The sequence below is a fragment of the Podospora anserina genome, chromosome 5, assembly GCF_000226545.1.
Source record: "Podospora anserina S mat+ genomic DNA chromosome 5, supercontig 9".
Lineage (NCBI taxonomy): Eukaryota > Fungi > Ascomycota > Sordariomycetes > Sordariales > Podosporaceae > Podospora > Podospora anserina.
In genome coordinates this window covers 500,302-521,782 of record NW_001914843.1, presented here as the reverse complement: position 1 = coordinate 521,782, position 21,481 = coordinate 500,302, and the positions used below count along the sequence as shown (strand labels likewise).

Sequence of the window (21,481 nt, the reverse complement as noted above, 5' to 3'; positions counted from 1 at the left end):
GATAGATTCGAGGTAAATTGATGCGAGTTGAAGTAAATACGCACTCTCGAGAGCCAAAGATGAAAAGAGTTTGGAAAGTAGTCATCCCATGGGGGAGCCTGAGATGTGTGTGACACACACCTTCTTCCACCGACCTCCTATTTGGGAAAGCAGCCCCTTCAGCCTTCGTCCCAACCCCTCTCTCACGCGATCTGTCAAGGCTGTCATTTTTGGAGAAACAAGAAATAATCAAGAAACAAAATGTTTATACCAATGGTGTATCAAACCCGGCCAGAACGCCTTGCTCTACCGCCCCCAAAAGCCTGCCCCTCCTACTGACTGACGCCCGTCACCTCACCTCCTGCCGTCCCATCCAACGGCGGCCCCTCATTCCCTCCTGTCGCTGCCTTTTCCTTTTCATATTCCTCCGGTGTCTGACACTTCGCGCTCCAGGCGTGTATCTGCGCGATTTCGTCTTTGAGGGCGGCATTGACCAGCCGATGCCTCTTTAGCGAGTTCTTGCCCACAAACTCGGGCGAGACAATCAACGATGTGAAGGCTTGCCCGCAGCCACCTTGTGATTCAAACTGTGTCAGCATCGGCGGGTTTCATTCTCAACTGAAAATGACGTCAGGGGCATGTGACAGAGGAAAGCAGCGGGCATACCGGACATGTCCCGAACCTCGACATGAGAGGCCTTGAGGCGGTCGGTGAGGGCCGCCCTTACGGAGTCTTCGGTGATTGACTGGGCCATGGTGTGTGTTTCTGTCGATGAAGAATAGTGATGTTGCTCAGACTTTGTGACTGCCCCGCCATGTTATGCTTGGCAAGATCTGATAAGGGTTGGGGTTTTGTGTGTGGAATTGCTCCCATCCAGCATTCAGTTTGCTTTGGTTGGTTCGTTCACCTTTCACCCCACCTCTCCACCTCTCTACCTTCTCACTGTCTAGTCTCTCACTGAAGCTCTTACACTGCAAGCATTTCACCTGTGACCTCACTCTCGCTACAAAATCTCATCAACAAAAGCTCAGTCACAGATGAACTTCACTTCTTCTCTCCTCAGAACAACACCAAGACTCATTTCGTCCTTTGCCAACTCTACCCAACCGAGAACCTTCACCATGGCCGCCATGCAGCGCCCTGCCTTTACCGAGCGAGTCGTCAAGGCCATGCAGGCCTTGCAAGTCTTCTTTTTGTTTATTCAATGTATAAATACTAACGGGACTGCAGGTACCCTGAGTCTCTTGCCGACCGCAACTGGGACAACGTTGGCCTCCTCCAAGAAAACTTCACCACCCCTTCCACAGCTACAACCACCTCCCCTGTGGTCCTCCTCACAAACGACCTCACTCCCGCGGTCGCCCAAGATGCCATTTCCCGCAAAGCCTCTGTAATAGTCTCCTACCACCCTTTCATCTTCCGCGGCCTCAAGTCCATCACCCTGGCCGACCCCCAACAGCGCATTATTTTGCTGCTGGCCCAACACAACATCGCCGTTTACTCCCCCCACACAGCCATCGACGCCGCCCCAGGTGGCATGGCCGACTGGCTCGCCCAGATGCTCTCCTCCCTCCCAGACCGCACCACCACCATCTCCACCGTAACCCCAGTCGACGCCTCCTCCCTCCCCGAGAAATTCGCCGGCGCTGGTTATGGCCGAAAAGTCCAACTCTCCAAACCAGCCGGCCTTGGAGAACTAGTAAAGCTCTACGCCAAAGGCCTCGGCGGCCTAAAACACGTCATGGTCGCCCGCCCCAAATCAGAAGGGCAGTTCATGGTCAAGACAGTGGCTGTCTGCCCAGGGAGCGGGGAGAGCGTACTGGCCGGTGTCAAGGACGCTGATCTGATTGTTACCGGCGAGATGTCGCACCATCCTGCGCTCAAGCTTGTCATGGAGGGGAAGGCGGTGATCAGTGTGTTTCACAGTAATTCGGAGAGGGCTTTCTTGAGGGATGTCCTCAAGGGACAGTTGGAGGAGGAGCTGAAGGAGGTGGAGGGGCTGGAGGTGTTGATTAGCGAGGAGGATCAGGATCCCTTCCAGATAGTGGATGCTGAAGATTTGCCGAGTGATATGAGGATGCAGACGGTTTAGGTGGCCGGTCGCGGGGTGGGGGACCTACCGGAGCTGCAGCAACCGCAGGTTCAGCAGCCATCAGTGCCTCCCATATCACTCCTCCTTCACTTTCACCTTACTCTTCACTCTTTCGATGCTACACCCTCAACAAAACAATGACCTCGCTACGCTGTGGACAAAAAGTAACTGGCACTGCAAGGTAAGCTGACGTATGATAGTACCCTAAACTATGCCTCAAAGGATGGTCAATAAGCCTTTAAAGATGCTCGAAATTCTTTTAGAAGTAGCTAATAGACCTTGAAAGATAGCTAGATGGCTGATAAACCCCAAAATATACTTGATATGCCTAGTTCCCCTTTTGAAAGGATATAAATTAACGGCTACTACACATTGTACTGAGCTGCAGTACCAACAACCCCCCCCCCCCCTTCCTTTCCCCCCATCCCTTTTGAACTCCGATCCTAACCAGTGCCCTCCCCAGTCGCCTCCCCCCTCAACCTCTCCAACCGCCCTTCATTCCACGCCCGATTCCAAACCTCCACCTTCCCACCCAAACACTCACACCTCCCCGGCTCGAGCATCACCACCCCCCTGCTCACGCTCGTTCCCTTTTTCAATAGCCACTTCTCCCCCATATTCGTCTTCCCCACACCAAGCTTCTCCACCCTGACCAATTCCAGCCCGTAAATCTTTCCCCCTTTTGGATCCTGAAAAAGAATTCTATGCGTTGCTTTCCCTTCTCCCCTTTGCTGCGTCTGGAACTGTGTCCCCGCCTGCGTCCCTTGATCAACCTCCCCATCCCCCCTCGCGGTAGGTAACCTGACAACCTCCCTCCCCCTCTTCTCCTCCCCCCGAGCCTTGGCTTCCAACTCCTCCACTTGCTCCCACTTTGACTTGGAGATGTTGATGATATCCAACACTTGAACCACCACGTCGTGAGGCAAGGTGGCAGATTTTGTGAGAGGGTTGGATATCTCAGTGGGGAGGGAGTGGGAATTGATGTAGACTGGGTCGAGGATGTCGGTGGTGATGTCTGAGGATAATATTCTCGCGCGGGTGGTTGCTAATAAAGAGGGGAAGGGGGGAGGGGGGTTGCGGGATTGGACTAGGCGGGTTAGGAAGGGGAGGGAGGGGAAGGGGAGGGCGGTGGTGGAGAGGGCGGTTTGGAGTTGGAGGGAGAGGTCCATTTGGTTGTTTTGAGGGGGCCGGGGCACGTTGGTAGGTGGGCTGCTGGGTCCGATAGTGGATGGTGCTGCGGGAGGGGGGGCCATGAGCCGGCGTTGCTGGGTGGGACGGTCGTGAGGAACGGGTTGGGTTGGGGGTCGCTTTTGGGGGGTCATAGGGGGTAAAGTGTCCGGTTGGCTGGTGCGATTCTGCTGTGGAGCAGATCGAGGTGAGAGATTGGTAACGGTCGTCCTTGGGTGGTTGCGGGGAGGGACTCGGAGTGTGATCTTGTTTTCTTTGGTGGGATTTGTGCCTTGAGAATCTGTGTGGTTTTGATTGCTGTGATTCCGGGATGCTGCTGCCTTGGACTCTGCTGGTTTGTGGCTGATGAGATCTGAGTGAGAGCGTTGCCGAGGCTGGATCACGTTTGGGGTGACCGGAGCTTTCGCAGACTGTGGTCCACCTCTTTTTGACTTTTGATTGCCAAAATCGGGCTGAGGGGCAACTTTAAACCGTGAAACGGTCTTGCCGGCGACACTCTTGCCAGGTGGCGTCTGGGAATTAATAAGGAGACTAGCCAGGTCGATCGGATTGGAAGAAGACCCCAGCTCGTGGGACTCTTCTGTATCGCTATGGTCGTCTAAATGAGAGGGCCCGTCGTTCGAGTCGCTCTCAAATAGTACACTGTCCGCAAGAGAAGAAAACGTGCTATCGTCCTGCTGATCCTCGCTGCCAGAATCTGCTGCTGAGAGCGACCGAACATTCGGATCAGTAGGTCGCCTCAGAAATCTGAGCGGGGAATCAACATAAGAACTCCCATAAGGATGAAATCGTCGATTGTTGCGGGACCGACCCGGTTCTGGAGCCATAGTTAAATAATGTTAGTTCGCGATACTCTCATATGGTGTTTGTATTGAAGAATAGGTGGTGAATAGGTATACTTTTAGTTCACAGCAATCCTCGATATGAATTTCCTCTTACCCAAAGCAAACAAAGAAACTTTTCTTCCCGTGATTTAATCTCACAATGCTCTCGTCAAGTTCAAATGACTCCCCATCCCATCATCTCGGTTTCTCAACTGAAGTTGTTGAAGCTCAGCATCGAGACCCACTGTCGTTACAAGGTCAGCCGCTAACAAAGACCCCTGCATCTGCGGGGAATTAGCGCGGTCCCACTCCCTCGGGAAGGATCCGCCTACTTTCCAAGAGACACGACGTCAATTCAACCCTTATAACCTTACCTCAGCTTCATCAACCAAACACGACTCTGTCAGCCTCGTCAACCTCAACTATTCCCATCACCCACAACTACCCATTCCCAACACCAACACACCCGCCACCACCACACCCGACACCACCACACCCGACGCCACCCATCACCAATAGAACCACAACCACCACCAATCCCATCCCCAAAATGTCAACAATAGCCACCCCCCGCGACCCCCCCCGTCGAACCCCCTCCTCCTCAAACCTCTACACTCCCACCACCTCCGCCCGCCCCTCCCCCCCGCCAGCATCAACCCCCGCCTCAATCCTCGACTCCCCCTCCTTCTCCCCCACGCAGTACCTAACCTCCCTCCTCGAGTCCTCCTCCCTCTCCTCCCTCCTCCAAACATACACCCGCCTCCTCTCGGAAATCCGCGCCCTCGACGCCGAAAAAAAGGCGCTAGTCTACGACAACTACTCCAAGCTCATTACCGCCACTGAAACAATCCGCAAAATGAGAACAACGATGGATCCGTTAAACCCAATGGCGGGCACGATAGATCTTGTTGTGGGGAGGGTGTACGACATGGCTAGGGGGTTGAGGGAGGAGATGAGGGAGCATTGTGGTGGGGAGCAGGGGAGACAACAAGGGGGTGGTGGGATGGCGGATAGAAAAAAGAGGACGAAAGAGTTGGTGAGGGAGGTTTATAGGGGGATGGAGAGGATGAGGGGGTTTGTGCAGCAGGGGGATAGGCCGCAGGCGGAGAAGGAGTGGGAACTGCCGAGGAGGTTGTTGGTCAAATGGCAGGAGATGGGGGTGGGCGGGAAAGAGGTCAGGGAGTTGTTGAGAGAGGGGGATGGGATTTTAAAGGGGGAGGACAATGGTGAGGAGGGGAGTGATTAGTTTGGATGAAATTATTGATGGAAAAGGGGCAAGCGAGGCAGGGGAAAAAAAAGACTAGAGATACCCATTGCATTTTTCGTTTTGCTAGACGCGCAAGAGCAAGATACTTGATTTATTCTTTTTTTCTTTTTTTTTGGGTTGAATCCACCAACATCAGACATCTCAAAAACTGCCCTTGATCATACCGCAAACTCATCGCTCCAACATCAACATAGTCCCCTAAGAACGAATGATGGCATCCCCCAAACTCCTCCACCCCGCCCCCTCCCAAGGCGCCACCATCACCGCCGTTTGCGCATCCATCACCTTGCCCGTCCCGGCATAAGCCCTGGCCAGCTCCTCGGCCGGCAGATCCCCCCTCGGCGCAACCCCCTTGATCGCAACCCTCAACGCCATCTCCGCCGCCCCCTCCCCATCCCCCGCCGTCCCCTCCAGCCCAGCAAGTTCTGCCCACCCATGCGGCAAGTAAGGATGGAACATGACATCCGCCTGCGCCTGGCCCTCCTCACCACCACCACCACCACCACCAGAGCCCAGTGCAGCCACAGCCTTGAGAACCTCGCCCAGCTGGCTCTGCTCCGCAGCAGACACCCCCTCATCACCCGACCGAAGATTCTGCAGCTCTGACACCACAGCCTCAAGCGACTCGTCGTCTTTATCCAACAGCGCAATCACGCCCAGCAAGCAGACCGACTGAACGTGGCTGGGGTGTTGCTCAATGACTTCAAACAGGACATCTCTCGCCCTCTCACGCGCGTCATCCTTACCGGTTGCCCAAAGGACCTGAGCCAGGACACAGGCAACGTCGGGGTTGCCGTCCGATTCTTGAATCGCCTGCTCAAAGGAGCCGACGGCGTCGTCGACGTGGTCGAGGTGGTACTGCGCTAATCCCATAGACACATGCGCAGAGAGGCGCAGCCGCTTACGTTCCCCGGCCGTGAGCTCGCTGTCGGACTCGTCGCTGGAGAGTTGAATGGCCATTTCAGCTGCTTCGATTGCTTCGACGTTGAGGCCTTGCGCCAACAGAGCGCGGGCGAGGTCGGTTTTGGCAATGGAAAAGTGCTTGAGTGCTTGGGGGGACTCGGTGACTTCGTATTCTGCTTCGGCTTGGGTGCAGATGTTTTCGAGGTTGTGGGCGGCCCGTTGGTATTCTTGGGTTCGTTCCTGGAACAAGGCAGAGAGGTGACCGTAGGCCAGATCTTGAGGTTTGAGGCCCTGAATTTGGCCGAGAGCGAGAACGGGCTGGACCAAGGAAGTGATGGGAAGGTCGGATGGGGATGACAGGATGTGGTCAAACATGGAGACGGAATACAGACGTCTGGTGGCGAGGGAGGATGCTTCAGAAATGTCCATCGAGTGGATGAACAGGCCGCGGGCCTCCTTCTGATCACCCAGGAGCAGAGCGACAAGACCCTGACCAAGCCAGGCATGGGCAAAGTCGGGATCGGCAGATTGGGCCTTGGTAAAGACCTCGTTGGCAAGCTGGAGGTCGCCTTGAAGGAGTGCAAGAACACCCAGATTGGTCCAAGAGTGAGCACCTCTCTCGTTTATGTGGAGGCTGCGCACAAACGAGTGTTGCGAAACGGATGGGTTCACAATGCTGGTGACCACTCCGAGAGCGTTCCAGAACTCAGAGTTGCCGGCCTCGAGCTCAATGGCCCGCTTGAAGCAAGAAATAGCAGCCTTGAGATACCTCGTAGCCTTCTTCCTCAGATGAGATGGAAGACACGAATGAGCTCTGTACTCGGCCCATCCCAGGTTGTAGAACGCCACGGCCTGGGCATGAATGTCGTTGGCAGACAGGTGAACGGCGCGTTTGTGTGCCAGGATGGTGGCATGCATAGCTCTGGTCAAGTCGATTCCCATCTTCTCATTGTCATGGAAAATTCCGTTGGTGCTAACAACGGCGGTGCCGACTCCATCGATATCCTTCAGCACCTGGTACTCGGGGGCAGCCTCGTCGCTTCCGAGCAGCCCTTGCACCAGCTCCCTGGGAAACTCTGACAACCGGCCTTGGACGCTGGTGAAGAGGGAGCAGGCATCGGCAATCGCTCTCCAAAAGTTGAAAGTGTCCTTGATGGCCGCAGGAGTCTCAACCGCAAACCGCAGCGCTGACACAGCATGGTCGATAGACTTGCCAAAAAAGCCCTTGTCTAAACTGACGAGAGCATTGTCCACCATCGCTTGCATCAGCGAAATGGCGACACCATCTTCCTCCGGTCTATCTTCCAAGACCTGCTTGTACAAGTCAATGGCGTCATCAAAGTCGCCAAGCTCACGCTTGACCTCGGCGAGAATGAATCTGGTGAACCACGTCTCTTGTCCTGTGATCTCTACATCGGGTGACTCCTCCAGCTTCTGGGCATTCAGAAGAGCTTTGGTGGCAGCGATATACCGACCTGAGCCATGGTAGCTCTCGCCGAGACCAACCCAAGAGTGGTAGTCATTTGGTGATATTCTGAGGGCAGCCTGGAAAGAAACAATGGCCTTGTGGTAATCCTGCTTGTTGAGCTCGGCCACGCCGAGAGCAGAAAAGGGCCAGCTGATACCCTTACGCTTGGATCCAGGCGGCGGCTTGACCTTGCCCGAGTCAACAACTCGCTGAGCAACGAGCTCGACACGGTCCCAGTCGCCGTCGTCAGCAAAAGACCTGGCAAGTCTCTCTGCAGACAAAACTTCAGATGGAGAGAGCTCGACTGCCTTCTGGAAACATCTCCGAGCTCTCTTCTTGTCCTTGGCATAGTCTGCATAGTAGATACCGAGGATAGTGTAGGCCGGGGCGTAGTTGAGATTGCTCTTGAGGGACTCCAGGAAGTAATTGTAGGCACCGCTGCGGCTCTTCCTGGCAGACCTGGATGTGTCGAGGTTCCAAATGCAATAACCGAGACGATATTTCGTCTGCGAAAGCAACTCCTTGTTGTTCTGCCCCTTCTCGGTCAGCAGTGGCATGCAGGCCTCGAGCTCGGCCTTGGCGGCAGCAAAGTCTCCTTTCAGAGCCTTGACCCAGGCAGCCTCCGTCTTGACACGGAGATTGGTTGGGTCGCCCAGCAGGGCACGTTCCAAAAAGCCAACTGCTTCATCATACTCCTCTTCTTCCTCATAAATCAGACCCACGCCAATCATGGCTGGGGTGGATGTGGGATCGTGCGCCAAAACACCATCGAACAAGCTCTTGGCTTCTTGATGGTGACGAGGAGATTGGTAAAAGACAAGTGCGGTGCCGAGATACAAAGAGTAGGCATCTCCTGTATTCCGGAACGCCAGGCCTGTCTTGGTCCGCTCTGTCTTGAGAAGGTCGATTGCTTTACGCATCAACTCGACGTTGCTTTCGTGCTCCTCGAGATGTTGGTTGTACTCGCCCATGAGTCGGTACGCAAACAACGAATCGCCAGAGCTAATGCCCTCCGTCATCATCAACAGTCGGTCCTCCTCTGTGAGAGGAACATATGTTGTGGGCACACCTCCAGCATCATCGTCCTCGCTCTCATCCTCTGGCTCACCATCCGCTGTGACATCATTTGGCGCTGGTGTTTCCTTGGGGAATGGCGAGACGTCGCTAGTAAGAAACCCCATGATGACTCTGTTCAGGTCACTGTCCGGGAAGAATGAGCAATATTGTCTGAGAATGGTGACATCCCATTCCTTGATCTCCTTGTGGTCCTGCCAGTTGAGAGCAATGTCCCAAGCAAACTTGAATGGGTGTCTAATGATGACCATGTCGTTTGCCAGTTTCCGAACAACTTCCATCTCTTGTTGCTTTTCCTCCCCAGGAGGCCAAGCCAAGAGCCGGTCGTAACAATACTGAAGCAACTTTTCTTCGCATGTGCGCCGGAGCTCGTCATCGGCAGTCCAGTCGATGAGCTGCCTGTAGATGTGGCCGAGTTTGCTTTGGCGGTAGACTTCCCTCTTGACCTCCAAAGTCACTTCGCTGACGCGGGCTCCGATTCTGGTGCGCCTCTCGCCAATAAGCGTGTTTATCCGCTTCTTCTCCTCGGGCTCGACAATCTTGGCCTGAATCTCATAGGTCTTGGCAGGGTGAGGCACACGGCCTTCTAGGGCCTCGTACAGAGGGCTTCCTGGCAGTTGGATGTCCAAGGCATCGACGTACTGCAGCCGTTCGCCCTGTGTACGTGCATGGTCGACGAACTTGTCGACAACGTCCTGAAACTTGAACATCTCATTGGTGTCCCGAAAGATTTCGCCAAGCTTGATGGCAGCATGTTTGTACTGCTTTAGCTTTTTGTTGCCCTGCTTTTGGTAGAGCCTGATCAGGCCTTGCCAGGCCTGGGTGTCGCCTGGTTTGATGTTGGTGGCGGCAAGATAGGTGTTCTCGGCATCCTCGAGCATGTTCTTCTTGTCCAGCGCAAAAGCCAGAAAGATGTGAGCATGGTAGTTTTTGGGGTCCCTTTGGAGGACCTCGTTGGCGGCTTCTCTGGCATCGTCCCATTTCGACTGTTTGATGAAGTCATTGACGGACTTTAGCATGGCCTTGGTGCTGGACATTTTGAGGGATGGTGGATGAGACCTCGCTCATCGGGCTTCTGGGAACAGGTAAAAGAAAAAAGTAATCAAAGCAACGACGACAAGTTCAACAATGGTGAATTCGATGGTCATGAATGAAGCTGTTGATGCTCAGTTCAGAATGCCAGGCGTCGTGCTGCAACTGCCACAGCGGCGCAAACCAGGCGTGGAGGGGCAGCGGACCCACTATTAATCCCCCACCAGAGCTGCCTTATTTCAATCTAGACAGCAGTCAACAGTAGGAAAGAAGCAGGGGATATGACTAATTAAGTTGCTGTTTGTTGATAGAGTGTCTTTGATTAAGTTCACCATGATAATGAAATCTAGCTTGGCCATTCGTCTTCAACCGCTTGATGTTTTTACTCCTGGTAGGACAACGTCATCAGACCTAAACTAGCCCTACGTGCCTACCATAGATCACGGGGAAGGTCCAGGTTCACTTTACACAGTACTTGCAAGTTCCGAGTCACCATCAATTAAAACCCAGAAGCAGCATGTGCCAGCTTACCTTGGGTGCTTTGGGTATGAAACTGTTCGAGGGATGCTCTTGAAGTGAAAAGCGACCCCCACTCACCTCTTCAAGGTCTCTACTCCACATTTTGATGCCTGCCGGACAGGGATAATCCGACCTCCGCCCAAATATACTACCAAGACTTCTTTCTAGCTTATCGCAGTAGCTTATCGCAACATCCCAGCAGAAAAAAAGTCGGGGAATTGGCGTCACAAGAGAAGCAGCATCTGTGGAGGAAGCTCGTTATACACGTCTCCGAACACCGCAAACATGGATTCCGGACCGGCGAAACGAAGAAAACTCGACCACAGCCAAGATGGCGCTGGGAAAGCTCTCGAAGCAGCAGTCTCGACTGGCGGCGTTTCCAGATCCAGAGCATTCATCCTAGAGGCCGAGGAGTTGTTGGAGGAAGTGCGCATCGACTACAAGACTGCTTTTGAAGGCGCCGACCAATTGCTTCACAAGATCAAGAGTTCCATCGAGACCATCAAGTCTCAAGAACCTCTCCCAGTAAGAACATCAGGTTTGCTGCTGCGCGCGTGTGGTGGCTGACAGGCCCAGATTCTCGAGGCTGCGACAAAATTCGAAAAGAAATCCAAGATCAAGATTCCCTTCCCCGATCCGCAACCACCAAAGAACTCCAACTACAAGGTCGCATTCGCCAAACCCTCTCAGTTCAATGTCGTCGGCAGCTATGTTTCCAAAACGATGGTCAAGACGCAAAAGGATCACAGCGTGGACATGATTGTGGTTCTGCCGCAGGAGATTTTGCAAGAGAAGGATTACCTCGACCTGCGATACTTTTACAAGAGGGCATATTATCTGGCTGTTGTTGCGAGTGCTCTGCAAAAGGAGTCTGGAGACGAGGCCGAGCTATCCTACGAGTACCTCAACGGCAACCCACTGACTCCCGTTCTCGCAATTCAGCCAAAGTCACCAGAAGCGACAGATGAGGGATCGAAGGGGCGTCTGCAGTACAGAATACGGATCATCCCATGCGCCCCAGAGGGCTTCTTTCCCAAGGGGAAGCTTCATCTGGGCGCTTCCTTGGTCCGAAGAGGGAGAGACACCGAATCGGAAACGCCAGCGCACCCTACCGCCTTTTACAACTCGACCGTGGCCGCCGAGGGGTCTTTCCTGTCGTACCTGAAACTTCTTCGCCAGACCGAAAAGAAGTGCGCCGCGTTCAAGAAGGCCTGTATTTTGGGACGGACATGGCTCCAGCAGAGAGGGTTCGGCGGTGATATCTCCAAGGGCGGGTTCGGTCACTTTGAGTGGTCGGTTTTGCTCGCTCTTCTGCTTCAAGGAGGCCAAAGGATGGGGCATGCGGCGTTGTCGACATCGCTCAGCGCCACCCAACTGTTCAAGGCTCAGGTTCAGTTCTTGTCAGTGATGAACTTTTCAGAGAAGCCATGCGTTCTTGGCGCTGAAAATGTTGATTTGGAGGAACATATCGAGTCTGGACCGATCCTGTACGATTATTCTCGGGGACTGAATGTTGCTTTCAAGATGGGACATTGGTCAGCCGCTTTGCTGCACCAACACGCCAAGTGGACCAGAAGCCTGTTGAGTGACAGCTCTGCCGACCAGTTCACGCCTACTTTCATCCTCAGGGCCGACCTGCCTTCTCACACGTTTGACTTGTTTGCCCACCTCAACTACAGCGATGTTTTGGACCAAGTTATTGGAAACGATTATTCCGAGTCCCGTGGCAGAATTTGGCAGCTCGGTAGCAAGGTTTACAGAGTGCTCAAGAGAGCGCTGGGCGACAAGGAGCTGGGTGAAAGAGCGAGGGTTGTTCATATTCAGACTCCCGAGCAGCCAAAATGGTCTCTTGCGGAAAAGCCCAAGGACCAGACAAGGGCCGCCCTGGAAGTTGGTGTACTGTTTGACCCCGTCAACATGAGCCGCGTGGTGGACAAGGGGCCTTCTGCTGGCGCAACGGCCGAAGAGAAGGAGGAATGCGACAGGTTCCGCAGGTTTTGGGGTGACAAGGCCGAGTTGCGTCGTTTTGAGCGGGACACGATCCGTGAGACACTGGTCTGGAAGTCAACAACACCATTCGAGATCTGCGAGGAGATCATGCGGTACATCCTCGCGCTCCACCTTCGTATTGGTCATCTCGAGGACGACATCAGCTTCTACGGCAACGGCCTGGCTGTCCTCCTCTCCATCAAACCCGCCGACACAACCTCGTACAGTGTAGCAAGAAAAGAGTTTAGCACCTTTGAACGCGACATCCGCAACCTCGACGACCTTCCCCTGCGCGTTCGTCAGATCGCTCCTGTCTGCCCTGAACTTCGGCATGCCTCTGTCAAACCTCCGGTGTTTGGCTCTCTCAAGTCCGGGCCTCGCCCAATGGACTGCGTCATTTCCTTTGAAGCCTCGGGTAAATGGCCCGAAAGCATCGCCGCTATCCAGAGGACCAAGATTGCTTTCCTACTCATGATCGGCAACCTCCTCGAAAACAGCAAACAAGGGGTGAAAACCCACGTCGGTCTCGAGGACGCCCACTTCGAAACCGAAAACCTCGCCTTCCTCGACGTGGTCTATGAATCCGGCCCAGCTTTCCGCCTTCGCATCCACAGCGACCTGGAAGAGTCCCTTCTCGAACGACAAGTCAAGGACAAGACTCAGGAACAATACCTCCGACAAAGAGCCACGACTCAACTGGCTGCCTTCAAGAGGTTATACAACAACCTCCCACTCCACAACCAAACAATCAACACCAGCATCACCCTCTTCCCCGCCTTGGGCCCAACGATAAGACTGGTGAAACACTGGTTCAACAGCCATAAACTCTCCATCCACTTCACACCCGAGTTCATTGAGCTCGTCACCCTGCACATCTTCCTGTCGCCCTACCCCTGGGACGCACCCTCCTCCCCCTCCACGGGGTTCAATCGCGTCTTGCTATTTTTATCCCGTTGGGACTGGCGCTCAGAACCACTGATCATCGACTCGGGGAATGAACTGACCAACTCTGACCACTTTGCTATTGTGACAAGGATGGAAGCGTGGAGGAAGATTGACCCGGGGATGAACCACACTGTTCTCTTTGTTGCCACCACCCAGGAGCCGACCGGTATCGCGTGGACAAGTCTGAACAATGAGCCGAAGCCGACAAGGGTGGTGGCGACGAGGATGACGGCTCTGGCGAAGGCGGCTTGTAGGGTTGTTAGGGAGGAGCAGTTGTTGCTCGACCCGAGGAGGCTGTTTGTCCCTTCGCTTAAGGAGTATGACGTGCTTATTCATCTTGATCCTAAAGCGTTGAAGAATGCGATGAGGACGTATGAGAATGTTGATCCTGCTGAGGAGGTGGGGGAGGGGAGGGGGAGTAAGTTTAAGAATTTGGATGTTGTTACTGGGGAGGATTTACTCCCTTTAGTGGCGCACCCGGCGGAGGTCTTGCTGGAGCAGTTTGGGAAGGTATTTGGGGGCCCGTTGGTGTTTTTTTGGGGTGGGGAGGGGGATAATGTTGTGGGGGCGATTTGGAATCCGGGGATGGAGAGGAGGGTATTGAAGGGGGGAATGTTGGCTAGTTATAGGCCGGGGAGGCAGCAGCAGGAGGGGGATGGGGAGGACAAGGTGGAGGTGGAGATGAATAAGGAGGCGATGGTGGGGGAGATGGCGAGGTTGGGGGGGGATTTGGTGGAGAGGATTGAGATGAGGTAGGTAGTTTGACTGGCTGGACATAATTTGAGGGTGGTATATGGAAGGGAGGGTAAAGGTGTGCATCATTTGGAGTTTGGAAATTTTAATAAACAATACCCTCCCTTGCAGTATACACGACTCGAAAGATTGTCATTGAAATAACCCACCCAAGCTAAATAACCCACTCAAGCTTATGACATTATAAACCTGTGTAACTAGTTATAGTTCGGTTCCGGTTCAGTTTAGTCATGCCTAAGCCAACTCCATATACTCACCTCACCCTGTGGATTACATAGAGCCGCAGCCAGTAAGTAACCCGATATCACCAACCACGCTCCCAATTGTCATTGAATGCCAGAGATCGAGCAAAAAAAAAACATGACACAAATTCCATTTTATGGTATCTACTTCCAACAAACTCACCCCCCTTTCCACCATCTCAACTCCCCATCATCTCCTCAACCCTTCCCCCAAGTCCTCGGTCCTACCAATACCCCGCCCTCAACCCCGTAAAACCACCCATAACCCCCCCATCCCCATCCTTATCCTCCCTCTTCCTCTGACCGGTCAACTATAAATCACTTTTCGTCAGCACACACATCCCCCCCCCCCTCACGTCACAACCCTGTCAAATCACACTGACATGATCACTTCAACCTTGTCCCCTTACTCACCTCAAGCTGCACCCCCCTGTGCACCGCCACCAACCAATCCACATAACCCTGCGCCTCATTGTTCCTATCCTCCACCAGCAACCTCGCAAACTCGTACTCGGCCCCGTCCAACCCCTGCCTCGCCAGCTGCACCGTCAACCCCTTGCTTCCCCTCATCCCCCTCAACCACTCCAAAATATTCCTCACCTGCGCATTCAAGTGCGTCTCCAACACCGGCAGCTGGCTCGTGTACGCGTCCAGCTTCCTCAGCTCGTCCATTCCAGGCCCAAACAAGTCCTCAATCAGGTTCGGGCTCGTCTGGGCGTGGAACCAGATGAGGAGCTGCTGGCCATTGTCCACAATGTACACACCCCCGGGTTCGACACGGGAGAAGGTGGTGCGGGTGGAAGGGGGCATCTTGAGGTGTCCGGTGGCGGGGTCGGGGAAGCCATCTTCGGGAGCGAGGTTGTGAATGGGTATCATCCTCGGGTAGAGGTAGAGAGACAGTTCCAGGCAGCCCATGGAGCGAATCATCCTCATCTCGTGCACCCTCCGGTCAGATGTTTCATTACCGCCCTTGAAAGCACGGGATTTGATCATGCCAAGCATGTACATCGCAAACTCCTTCAACCTCTCCGGCATAACCAGCTGTCCGGGTGGATGCGCCTGAGCCAGAAAATTCTTGCGGTACATGGCCAAGACATCAATCGTCTTCTCCGTAAGACCCGCCCGGACGTCCTTCAGACTACTGCTAGTAGTAGCAAGCTTGGTGGAGGCTTCCTTTGCAAGAATAGTGTAGACAGCATCCTGGTCAATAAACTTGATGCTCTCTCTCGCCTGTTCGCTAACACCAGCGATGACGTTCAAGCAGCGGACTCTGCGCTGGCCGGAGGCGGTGGTGTAAAGAAGGGCAGCCTGGAAGTGGGCGTCCAGTTTGGAGTCGAGCTTGCCGTCGTAGCCAAAGGTGACACCAAGGGCTTTGTCGGCATCAATCACACCGATCTCCAGGTCGGCGCCAAATGTGTGCTGGATGAAGTTGCCATGATAGGCCGATACCTGAAGGCCATTGGAGCACCTGACCTTCATGAGGGCCTGGTAGCCCGTCTCACGGGTTACGGCGTGCTTGATCTCAAGGGAAAGCTTGGTGTTGTCCCTTCCAGCAATGAAGTTGGGGTAGAAGAAGGTCTCGCCGCCAGTGGTGGCAGACACATAGCCTAGTTCCATGTCAGCGGGTCATTTCGATAAGCAAACAAAGGTAATACTTACCAACAGTGGCAATATCAAGATAACCCCCGGAAGGCGACGCCATAAAAAAGTCAACACCAGCACCAATAGAAACCAGCTTCTCGGCCAATTTCCTCCAGGCCGGGTGCTCCGTGCTAAACAACTTCTTGTCCGGCTCACCATTAGGATGCTTTCCATCATCCCTCATGAACAAACGTCCAGGACCCCAAGTAGGCAGCGCAGCCAACGAGCAGAAAATCTTGCCACCAGTCTTTTCCAGCGCACCCACAACCGCGTTCAGGGTAGAAAGCAACGCCGGCTCCGGGTTCTTGATGTCCGAAAACATCTGCGGCAGCCTCGTCAAAAGAGACGTGATGACCGTCTTGGACTCATAAGGATCCACAAACAAGCCCTCGCTGAGCGGAACAAAAGGATCCTCAATGTCCGGCATAATCATCATCTGAGCCTGCTCCAACGACGGGCTCACATTGTAAAAGTGAACCTCCTTGTCGTAAGTCACGAAGCCAACCTTGGCGCCCGCCGGTATCCTCCTCTTCACCTCTCCATTCTCATCCTTCTCCTCGTCATCCTCGGGAGCATACAGAGCACGGAGAATGCCCTCGCAAAAGGCCTCCAAGTAGCCCTTGTTGAAAGATTCCTGGGTGACGTCAATGACGAAAACGTAACGGAGACCAACTGGCTCCCTGGTCCAATACTCCTTGGGCACCACAAACTCCACGGTGCCCCGCATAAGCTCTGGGCGCTGGTCGCGGTCCACGCGAACACCCTGGGGGCTGGTGGCACAGAAGTATTCGGGAGGGGTGTCGTTGGCATAGTTGCACAGGTTGCACACAAACTTGTTGCCGCCGGAGCGGAAGATCATGAAGGGGTTGATGTAAGCACGGCATCTGTGGCAGCGGGGCGGGCCGGCATCACCAAAGTCCAAGACGGGAATCGGCAGCTCGCCGGCTTGGAGAGGGGCAAGAGGCTGCAACACAAGACCCAGGGGCAGTGCTGTGCTCTTCAGTCCTTCGGCCGTGGCGGGAATGTTGGTCAAACTCAGACGGGCAAACTTGGGGGATGAGTTTCCTTGGTCAAAGGCGACGAAGGAGGTGGTGGCGGGAGGGGGAACCAGGCGCTCAAAGGTAGGATAGACGTTGGTGAGGAAGTATTGCTGGACCGAGTCCCGGGAAAGGGGCACACTTGGCATCTCGTCAGGAGATACTCTGTCCTGGCCCCCGCTAGAAACCATGGTGGCGGAGGCAGTGGCATCACCAAAGCCGCCACCCCTCGCCGCAAACTCGGCGGGTGAAGCCGGAACAGGGTTGAAGCCTGGGCTTACCGGCGCTGGGAACTGAGAGCCACCATAGCGAGCACCGGCAGCCGAGGGCTCGGCGTTGAGAAAGGCTGTAGCAGGTGTTCCAGCTGGAGGAATGCCATTGAAGGGCTGTGATGATCCCACGGCCTCGACCTGATGGTAGGCATGGCGGTCCTTCTTCTTCCTCCTCGCCGCACCGTGACCCGCATCAGGACCCAGGCTCATTCCTCCCATCTGAGCGGCCAAACCACCATCATCGGCAGGAGATTGCTGACCCTGGAAATGACCTGGCTCTCCTGCTGGGGGAGCTCCATATCCCGGAAGCTGAGGCGGAGGGGGAACACCGGCTGGGGAAGGGGTGCCGTAGTACGGCTGCTGTGCCGGAGGTGTTGGCGCACCATATGGGGAGGAGGCCTGGGGCTGGTAGGGGTTCGGGGCAACTGGTGGTTGGAACTGAGGAGCGGCTGGTTGGGTTCGACGATGGGGATCGTTGGGATCGATGTTCTCCCCCTGACCCAGGGCGTGGTACATGCCGAACTCGGCCATGTTGTCAGTCTCGGGACGGGAGCTGGATGGAAAATCGGCGGTTCAATGTTCGAGTCGTTCGGTCAGGTGCTTGGCTTGTAGGCGAGCTTCGTTCGGTAGTTGGCCGTTGTATGTAAGTTGCTTGCTGCTGATACGGGGCCGGCACTAAGGGGTGATAATTGTGGATCGATCGATCGAGGAGTGTTTTGAGCTGGGCGAAGCTTGGGTTCTAGAAGTCGTCCTCGAGATCGTCACCGGGGATTTGAGTGTTATAGCTGACTAGTGCTGGTCACAATCAATCAGAAGAACCAGAAAGTGTCCTCTCTTAATAACAGAGGGGTCCGTCCCACCTTGGCCTTCAAGGTCGAGCTGTCCTTTTTTGGCTGTCGCATGAGAGGCCCCGCGGCTGGTGGAAGCAGGGGTTGGCGGTGCCTGGCCGTCTGGACCTCCACCTGTCCACTCGGCAGCTTCCGCCGACTGGATTGATCCTTGCGCCAGTGTCATGATTCTGCCGCCCGACACCGCTTAGGACAGGATGCTAAATAGACTGTGTTGGAAGCAAAGAGTTGGAGAACACATGTAATTGTTTTCTATCAGTGGCACAGTGTCTTTAGCCCGTCCTGTCTTTAATCGATAAGCTTTCCTGCAGCCTGCTACCAGTCCGTCGCGTCCCATTTACAGTGACGCGCTTCAAGAGGCTCTCCATTTACGGGGCTGTCTCTGGCGCATTTCTGCTGCGCTCAGCCTTGGTTTCTTCATTGCTTGCCAGAAACAAAACTTGACTACAAAACATGCGCCATTCCCGGCAACAATTGACCACCATCCATCAACTACTTCAGCCATGTTTAGCTTCTGCCCATTACAAGGCGCCCTCTCCGAGTCCACAGCATCACAGTCGCTACTCGAACTCGATGGGGGTGTCAAGATCTTGGTGGATGTTGGCTGGGACGAGACCTTTGCTGTTGAAAAGCTCAGGGAACTAGAAAAGTATGGATTACTTCCATAGATATGATTCAATGGGCATGGCCACTAACTGCTTATTCCAGACAAGTCCCGACTCTATCATTCATCCTCCTGACCCATGCGACTGTCGCCCACATCGGAGCCTATGCGCACTGCTGCAAACATATCCCCCTGTTCTCAACCATCCCCGCCTATGCGACACGCCCAGTCATTGATCTCGGCCGTACCCTGACACAAGATCTCTATGCCTCCACCCCATTAGCTGCGACGACAATACCAACGTCCTCACTCGCCGAAGTGGCCTACGCATCATCCCAGGCCCCATCACTGAACCCCAACCTGCTGCTTCAGCCACCATCCCCCGAGGAGATCACACGATACTTTGCTAATATTCAGGCCGTACAATACTCACAACCACAACAGCCTCGATCCTCGCCATTCTCCCCAGACATCACCAACTTGACAGTCACAGCTTATAATTCGGGACGGACACTCGGTGGAGCCATCTGGCACATTCAGCACGGGCTCGAATCTATTGTCTACGCCGTCGACTGGAACCAAGGCAAGGAAAATGTCTTTTCAGGTGCCGCTTGGCTGAGCGGTGGACATGGCGGGGGAGGCAGCACCGAGGTCATCGAACAACTCCGAAAACCAACAGCTCTGGTGTGCAGCAGTCGAACACCCGACGCCACCCTCTCTCGTGCCAAGCGTGATGAGCAACTCTTGGAATCGATCAAGCTCTGTATTGCGCGAGGAGGGACAGTCCTGATACCGGTCGATTCAAGTGCCAGAGTCTTGGAGCTTTCATATCTTCTAGAGCACGCCTGGAGGAACGAGGTGGACAACAACAACAACGAAACATTCAGAAATGCGCAGCTGTATCTGGCCGGTCACAGCATCGGCAGTACTCTGAAGCACGCCAGGAGCTTGTTCGAGTGGATGGACGACAAGATTGTGAGGGAGTTTGAAGCCGCGGCTGGTGGCAAGGAAAGCCACAGCAGGGGCCAGAGGGGCGGACATCATCACGACCATAAGGTGGCCGGACCGTTCGACTTTAAGCACCTGCGGCTGCTAGAGAGAAAGGGACAGGTTTCGTGGGTTCTCAAGCAAGCACTTGAGGATCTTGAACCAAAAGGCCGGGTTATTCTAGCTACAGATTCCAGCCTCGAGTGGGGCTTCTCGAAGGAGGTTCTCAAGTCCATTGCCGGTGACGCAAGGAATCTTGTTCTTCTAACCGAAAAGCCAGCACTGAACGAGAACAAGCCATCGATCGCCAGGACACTCTGGGACTGGTGGAAGGAGAGAAAGGACGGTGTAGCAACAGAGCAGACCACCAGTGGCGAGACCTTTGAACAGGTCTACGCCGGTGGGCGAGAACTAGAGATTGCTGATGCGTCAAAACAGGCGCTGGAAGGTAACGATCTCAGTGTTTACCAACAGTGGCTTGCGACAAAACAACAACTGCAAGCCACCTCACATGGCGGAAGTGGAATGACTTGGGAAGCCTGGACCGACTTGAACGATGCTCTCTCCGACACGTCCACCGAGTCTGAGGAGTCGGAGACGGAACAACAGGGCAAAGCACTCAATATTTCTGCCAACATCAAACAAGCCAGCCGAAAGAAGGTCGTCCTAAACGACGAAGACTTGGGTGTCAACATCCTCATCAAGAAGCGGGGTGTGTATGACTACGAAGTCAGGGGTAAAAAGGGGCGAGAAGCCATGTTCCCAGCAGTAGCCCAACGAAGACGTCACGATGAGTTTGGCGACCTCATCCGACCAGAAGACTACCTCCGCGCCGAAGAGCGAGAAGTAGCCGACAGGCAAGAAACCGACCCAGCCAAGACCAAACAAGAAGACAGCTTGGGCAAAAAGCGAAGTCTCATTGCCGTCAACGCCGCCAACAAGGCCACGGCGAACAGCAAACGGGAAAAGCAACCCGCCCGTGCCCACTCGGACGAGCCAGACGATGCCAGCGCCACTGGCGCCCCAGGAAATGGTCCCCACACGGAAGAAGTAGACGAACTGGACGAGGAAGAAGACGCCCCCGTCCTCGGACCTGCCAAGCTCGTCATGACCACTCACAAGATCAGCGTCAACCTCCGCATCGCGTTTGTCGACTTTTCCGGTCTGCACGATAAACGCTCGCTGCATATGCTCATCCCGCTCATCCAGCCCCGTCGGTTGGTTCTCGTCGCGGGAACGGAGCAGGAATCACAGGCTCTTGCGGCTGACTGCAAGAAGTTGCTTTCTGCGCAGCTGGCGGCTAACTCATCCAATGAATCGGCGACGGTGGATGTGTTTACACCCCCGGTGGGGACGTTTGTGAATGCCTCGGTGGACACGAACGCCTGGGTGGTGAAGCTCTCGGATTATCTGGCCAAGAAGCTCAAATGGCAGGATGTTAATGGGTTAGGCATTGCTACTATTACGGGTGTGCTACTTCCCGGAGGGGGGTTTATTCCCTCGGACGACCCCAACGATGAGGGGAATAAACGGCAGAAGACGGAAGAAGGGGGGTCGCCTTCTTCGAGTATGGCGTTGACCACGGTCAATAATGATGCCAACCCGCGCACCCTCCCTACGGTGGATGTGCTACCGGTTAACCTGGCGGCTACGGCTACGGTGAAGGCGGCTTCGCAACCGCTTCATGCGGGGGATCTGAGGCTGGCGGATCTGAGGAGGGCGATGTTGCATGCTGGGCACAAGGCGGAGTTTAGGGGGGAGGGGACGCTGTTGATTGACGAGACGGTTGCGGTTAGGAAGAGTGCTGCTGGGAGGAT

At 54.6% G+C, this 21,481-nt stretch overlaps 8 protein-coding genes across 8 annotated transcripts in view; 4 read left to right on the top strand and 4 right to left on the bottom strand.

The window, feature by feature from the left end:
- Positions 1–311: 311 nt before the first annotated feature.
- Positions 312–733, bottom strand: PODANS_5_8870 (uncharacterized protein; the record flags this gene model as incomplete). The annotated part of the gene is made up of 2 exons (XM_001904670.1): positions 312–553; positions 646–733. The coding sequence occupies 2 exons, from the start codon at positions 731–733 to the stop codon at positions 312–314; spliced, it is 330 nt and encodes a 109-aa protein (XP_001904705.1).
- Positions 734–1,016: 283 nt separating this feature from the next.
- PODANS_5_8860 (uncharacterized protein) lies at positions 1,017–2,071 on the top strand (the record flags this gene model as incomplete). The annotated part of the gene is made up of 2 exons (XM_001904669.1): positions 1,017–1,159; positions 1,210–2,071. The coding sequence occupies 2 exons, from the start codon at positions 1,017–1,019 to the stop codon at positions 2,069–2,071; spliced, it is 1,005 nt and encodes a 334-aa protein (XP_001904704.1).
- A 443-nt stretch (positions 2,072–2,514) lies between these two features.
- Positions 2,515–4,086, bottom strand: PODANS_5_8850 (uncharacterized protein; the record flags this gene model as incomplete). Its single annotated transcript, XM_001904668.1, has 1 exon — positions 2,515–4,086. One exon carries the CDS (start codon positions 4,084–4,086, stop codon positions 2,515–2,517), a length of 1,572 nt encoding a protein of 523 aa, XP_001904703.1.
- A 547-nt stretch (positions 4,087–4,633) lies between these two features.
- PODANS_5_8840 (uncharacterized protein) lies at positions 4,634–5,329 on the top strand (the record flags this gene model as incomplete). Its single annotated transcript, XM_001904667.1, has 1 exon — positions 4,634–5,329. The coding sequence occupies one exon, from the start codon at positions 4,634–4,636 to the stop codon at positions 5,327–5,329; it is 696 nt and encodes a 231-aa protein (XP_001904702.1).
- A 219-nt stretch (positions 5,330–5,548) lies between these two features.
- On the bottom strand, positions 5,549–9,832 carry PODANS_5_8830 (uncharacterized protein; the record flags this gene model as incomplete). Its single annotated transcript, XM_001904666.1, has 1 exon — positions 5,549–9,832. One exon carries the CDS (start codon positions 9,830–9,832, stop codon positions 5,549–5,551), a length of 4,284 nt encoding a protein of 1,427 aa, XP_001904701.1.
- Positions 9,833–10,631: 799 nt separating this feature from the next.
- On the top strand, positions 10,632–14,036 carry PODANS_5_8820 (uncharacterized protein; the record flags this gene model as incomplete). Its single annotated transcript, XM_001904665.1, has 2 exons — positions 10,632–10,871; positions 10,923–14,036. The coding sequence occupies 2 exons, from the start codon at positions 10,632–10,634 to the stop codon at positions 14,034–14,036; spliced, it is 3,354 nt and encodes a 1,117-aa protein (XP_001904700.1).
- A 626-nt stretch (positions 14,037–14,662) lies between these two features.
- On the bottom strand, positions 14,663–17,756 carry PODANS_5_8810 (uncharacterized protein; the record flags this gene model as incomplete). Its single annotated transcript, XM_001904664.1, has 2 exons — positions 14,663–15,882; positions 15,935–17,756. The coding sequence occupies 2 exons, from the start codon at positions 17,754–17,756 to the stop codon at positions 14,663–14,665; spliced, it is 3,042 nt and encodes a 1,013-aa protein (XP_001904699.1).
- An 820-nt stretch (positions 17,757–18,576) lies between these two features.
- Positions 18,577–21,481, top strand: part of PODANS_5_8800 (uncharacterized protein) — a gene marked incomplete at both ends in the record, with an annotated part of 3,238 nt that continues 333 nt past the window's right edge. The window contains 2 exons of the mRNA XM_001904663.1: positions 18,577–18,722; positions 18,782–21,479. Of these exons, the coding sequence (XP_001904698.1) occupies positions 18,577–18,722; positions 18,782–21,479 (2,844 nt within the window). The remainder of the gene's footprint in view (positions 18,723–18,781; positions 21,480–21,481) is intronic.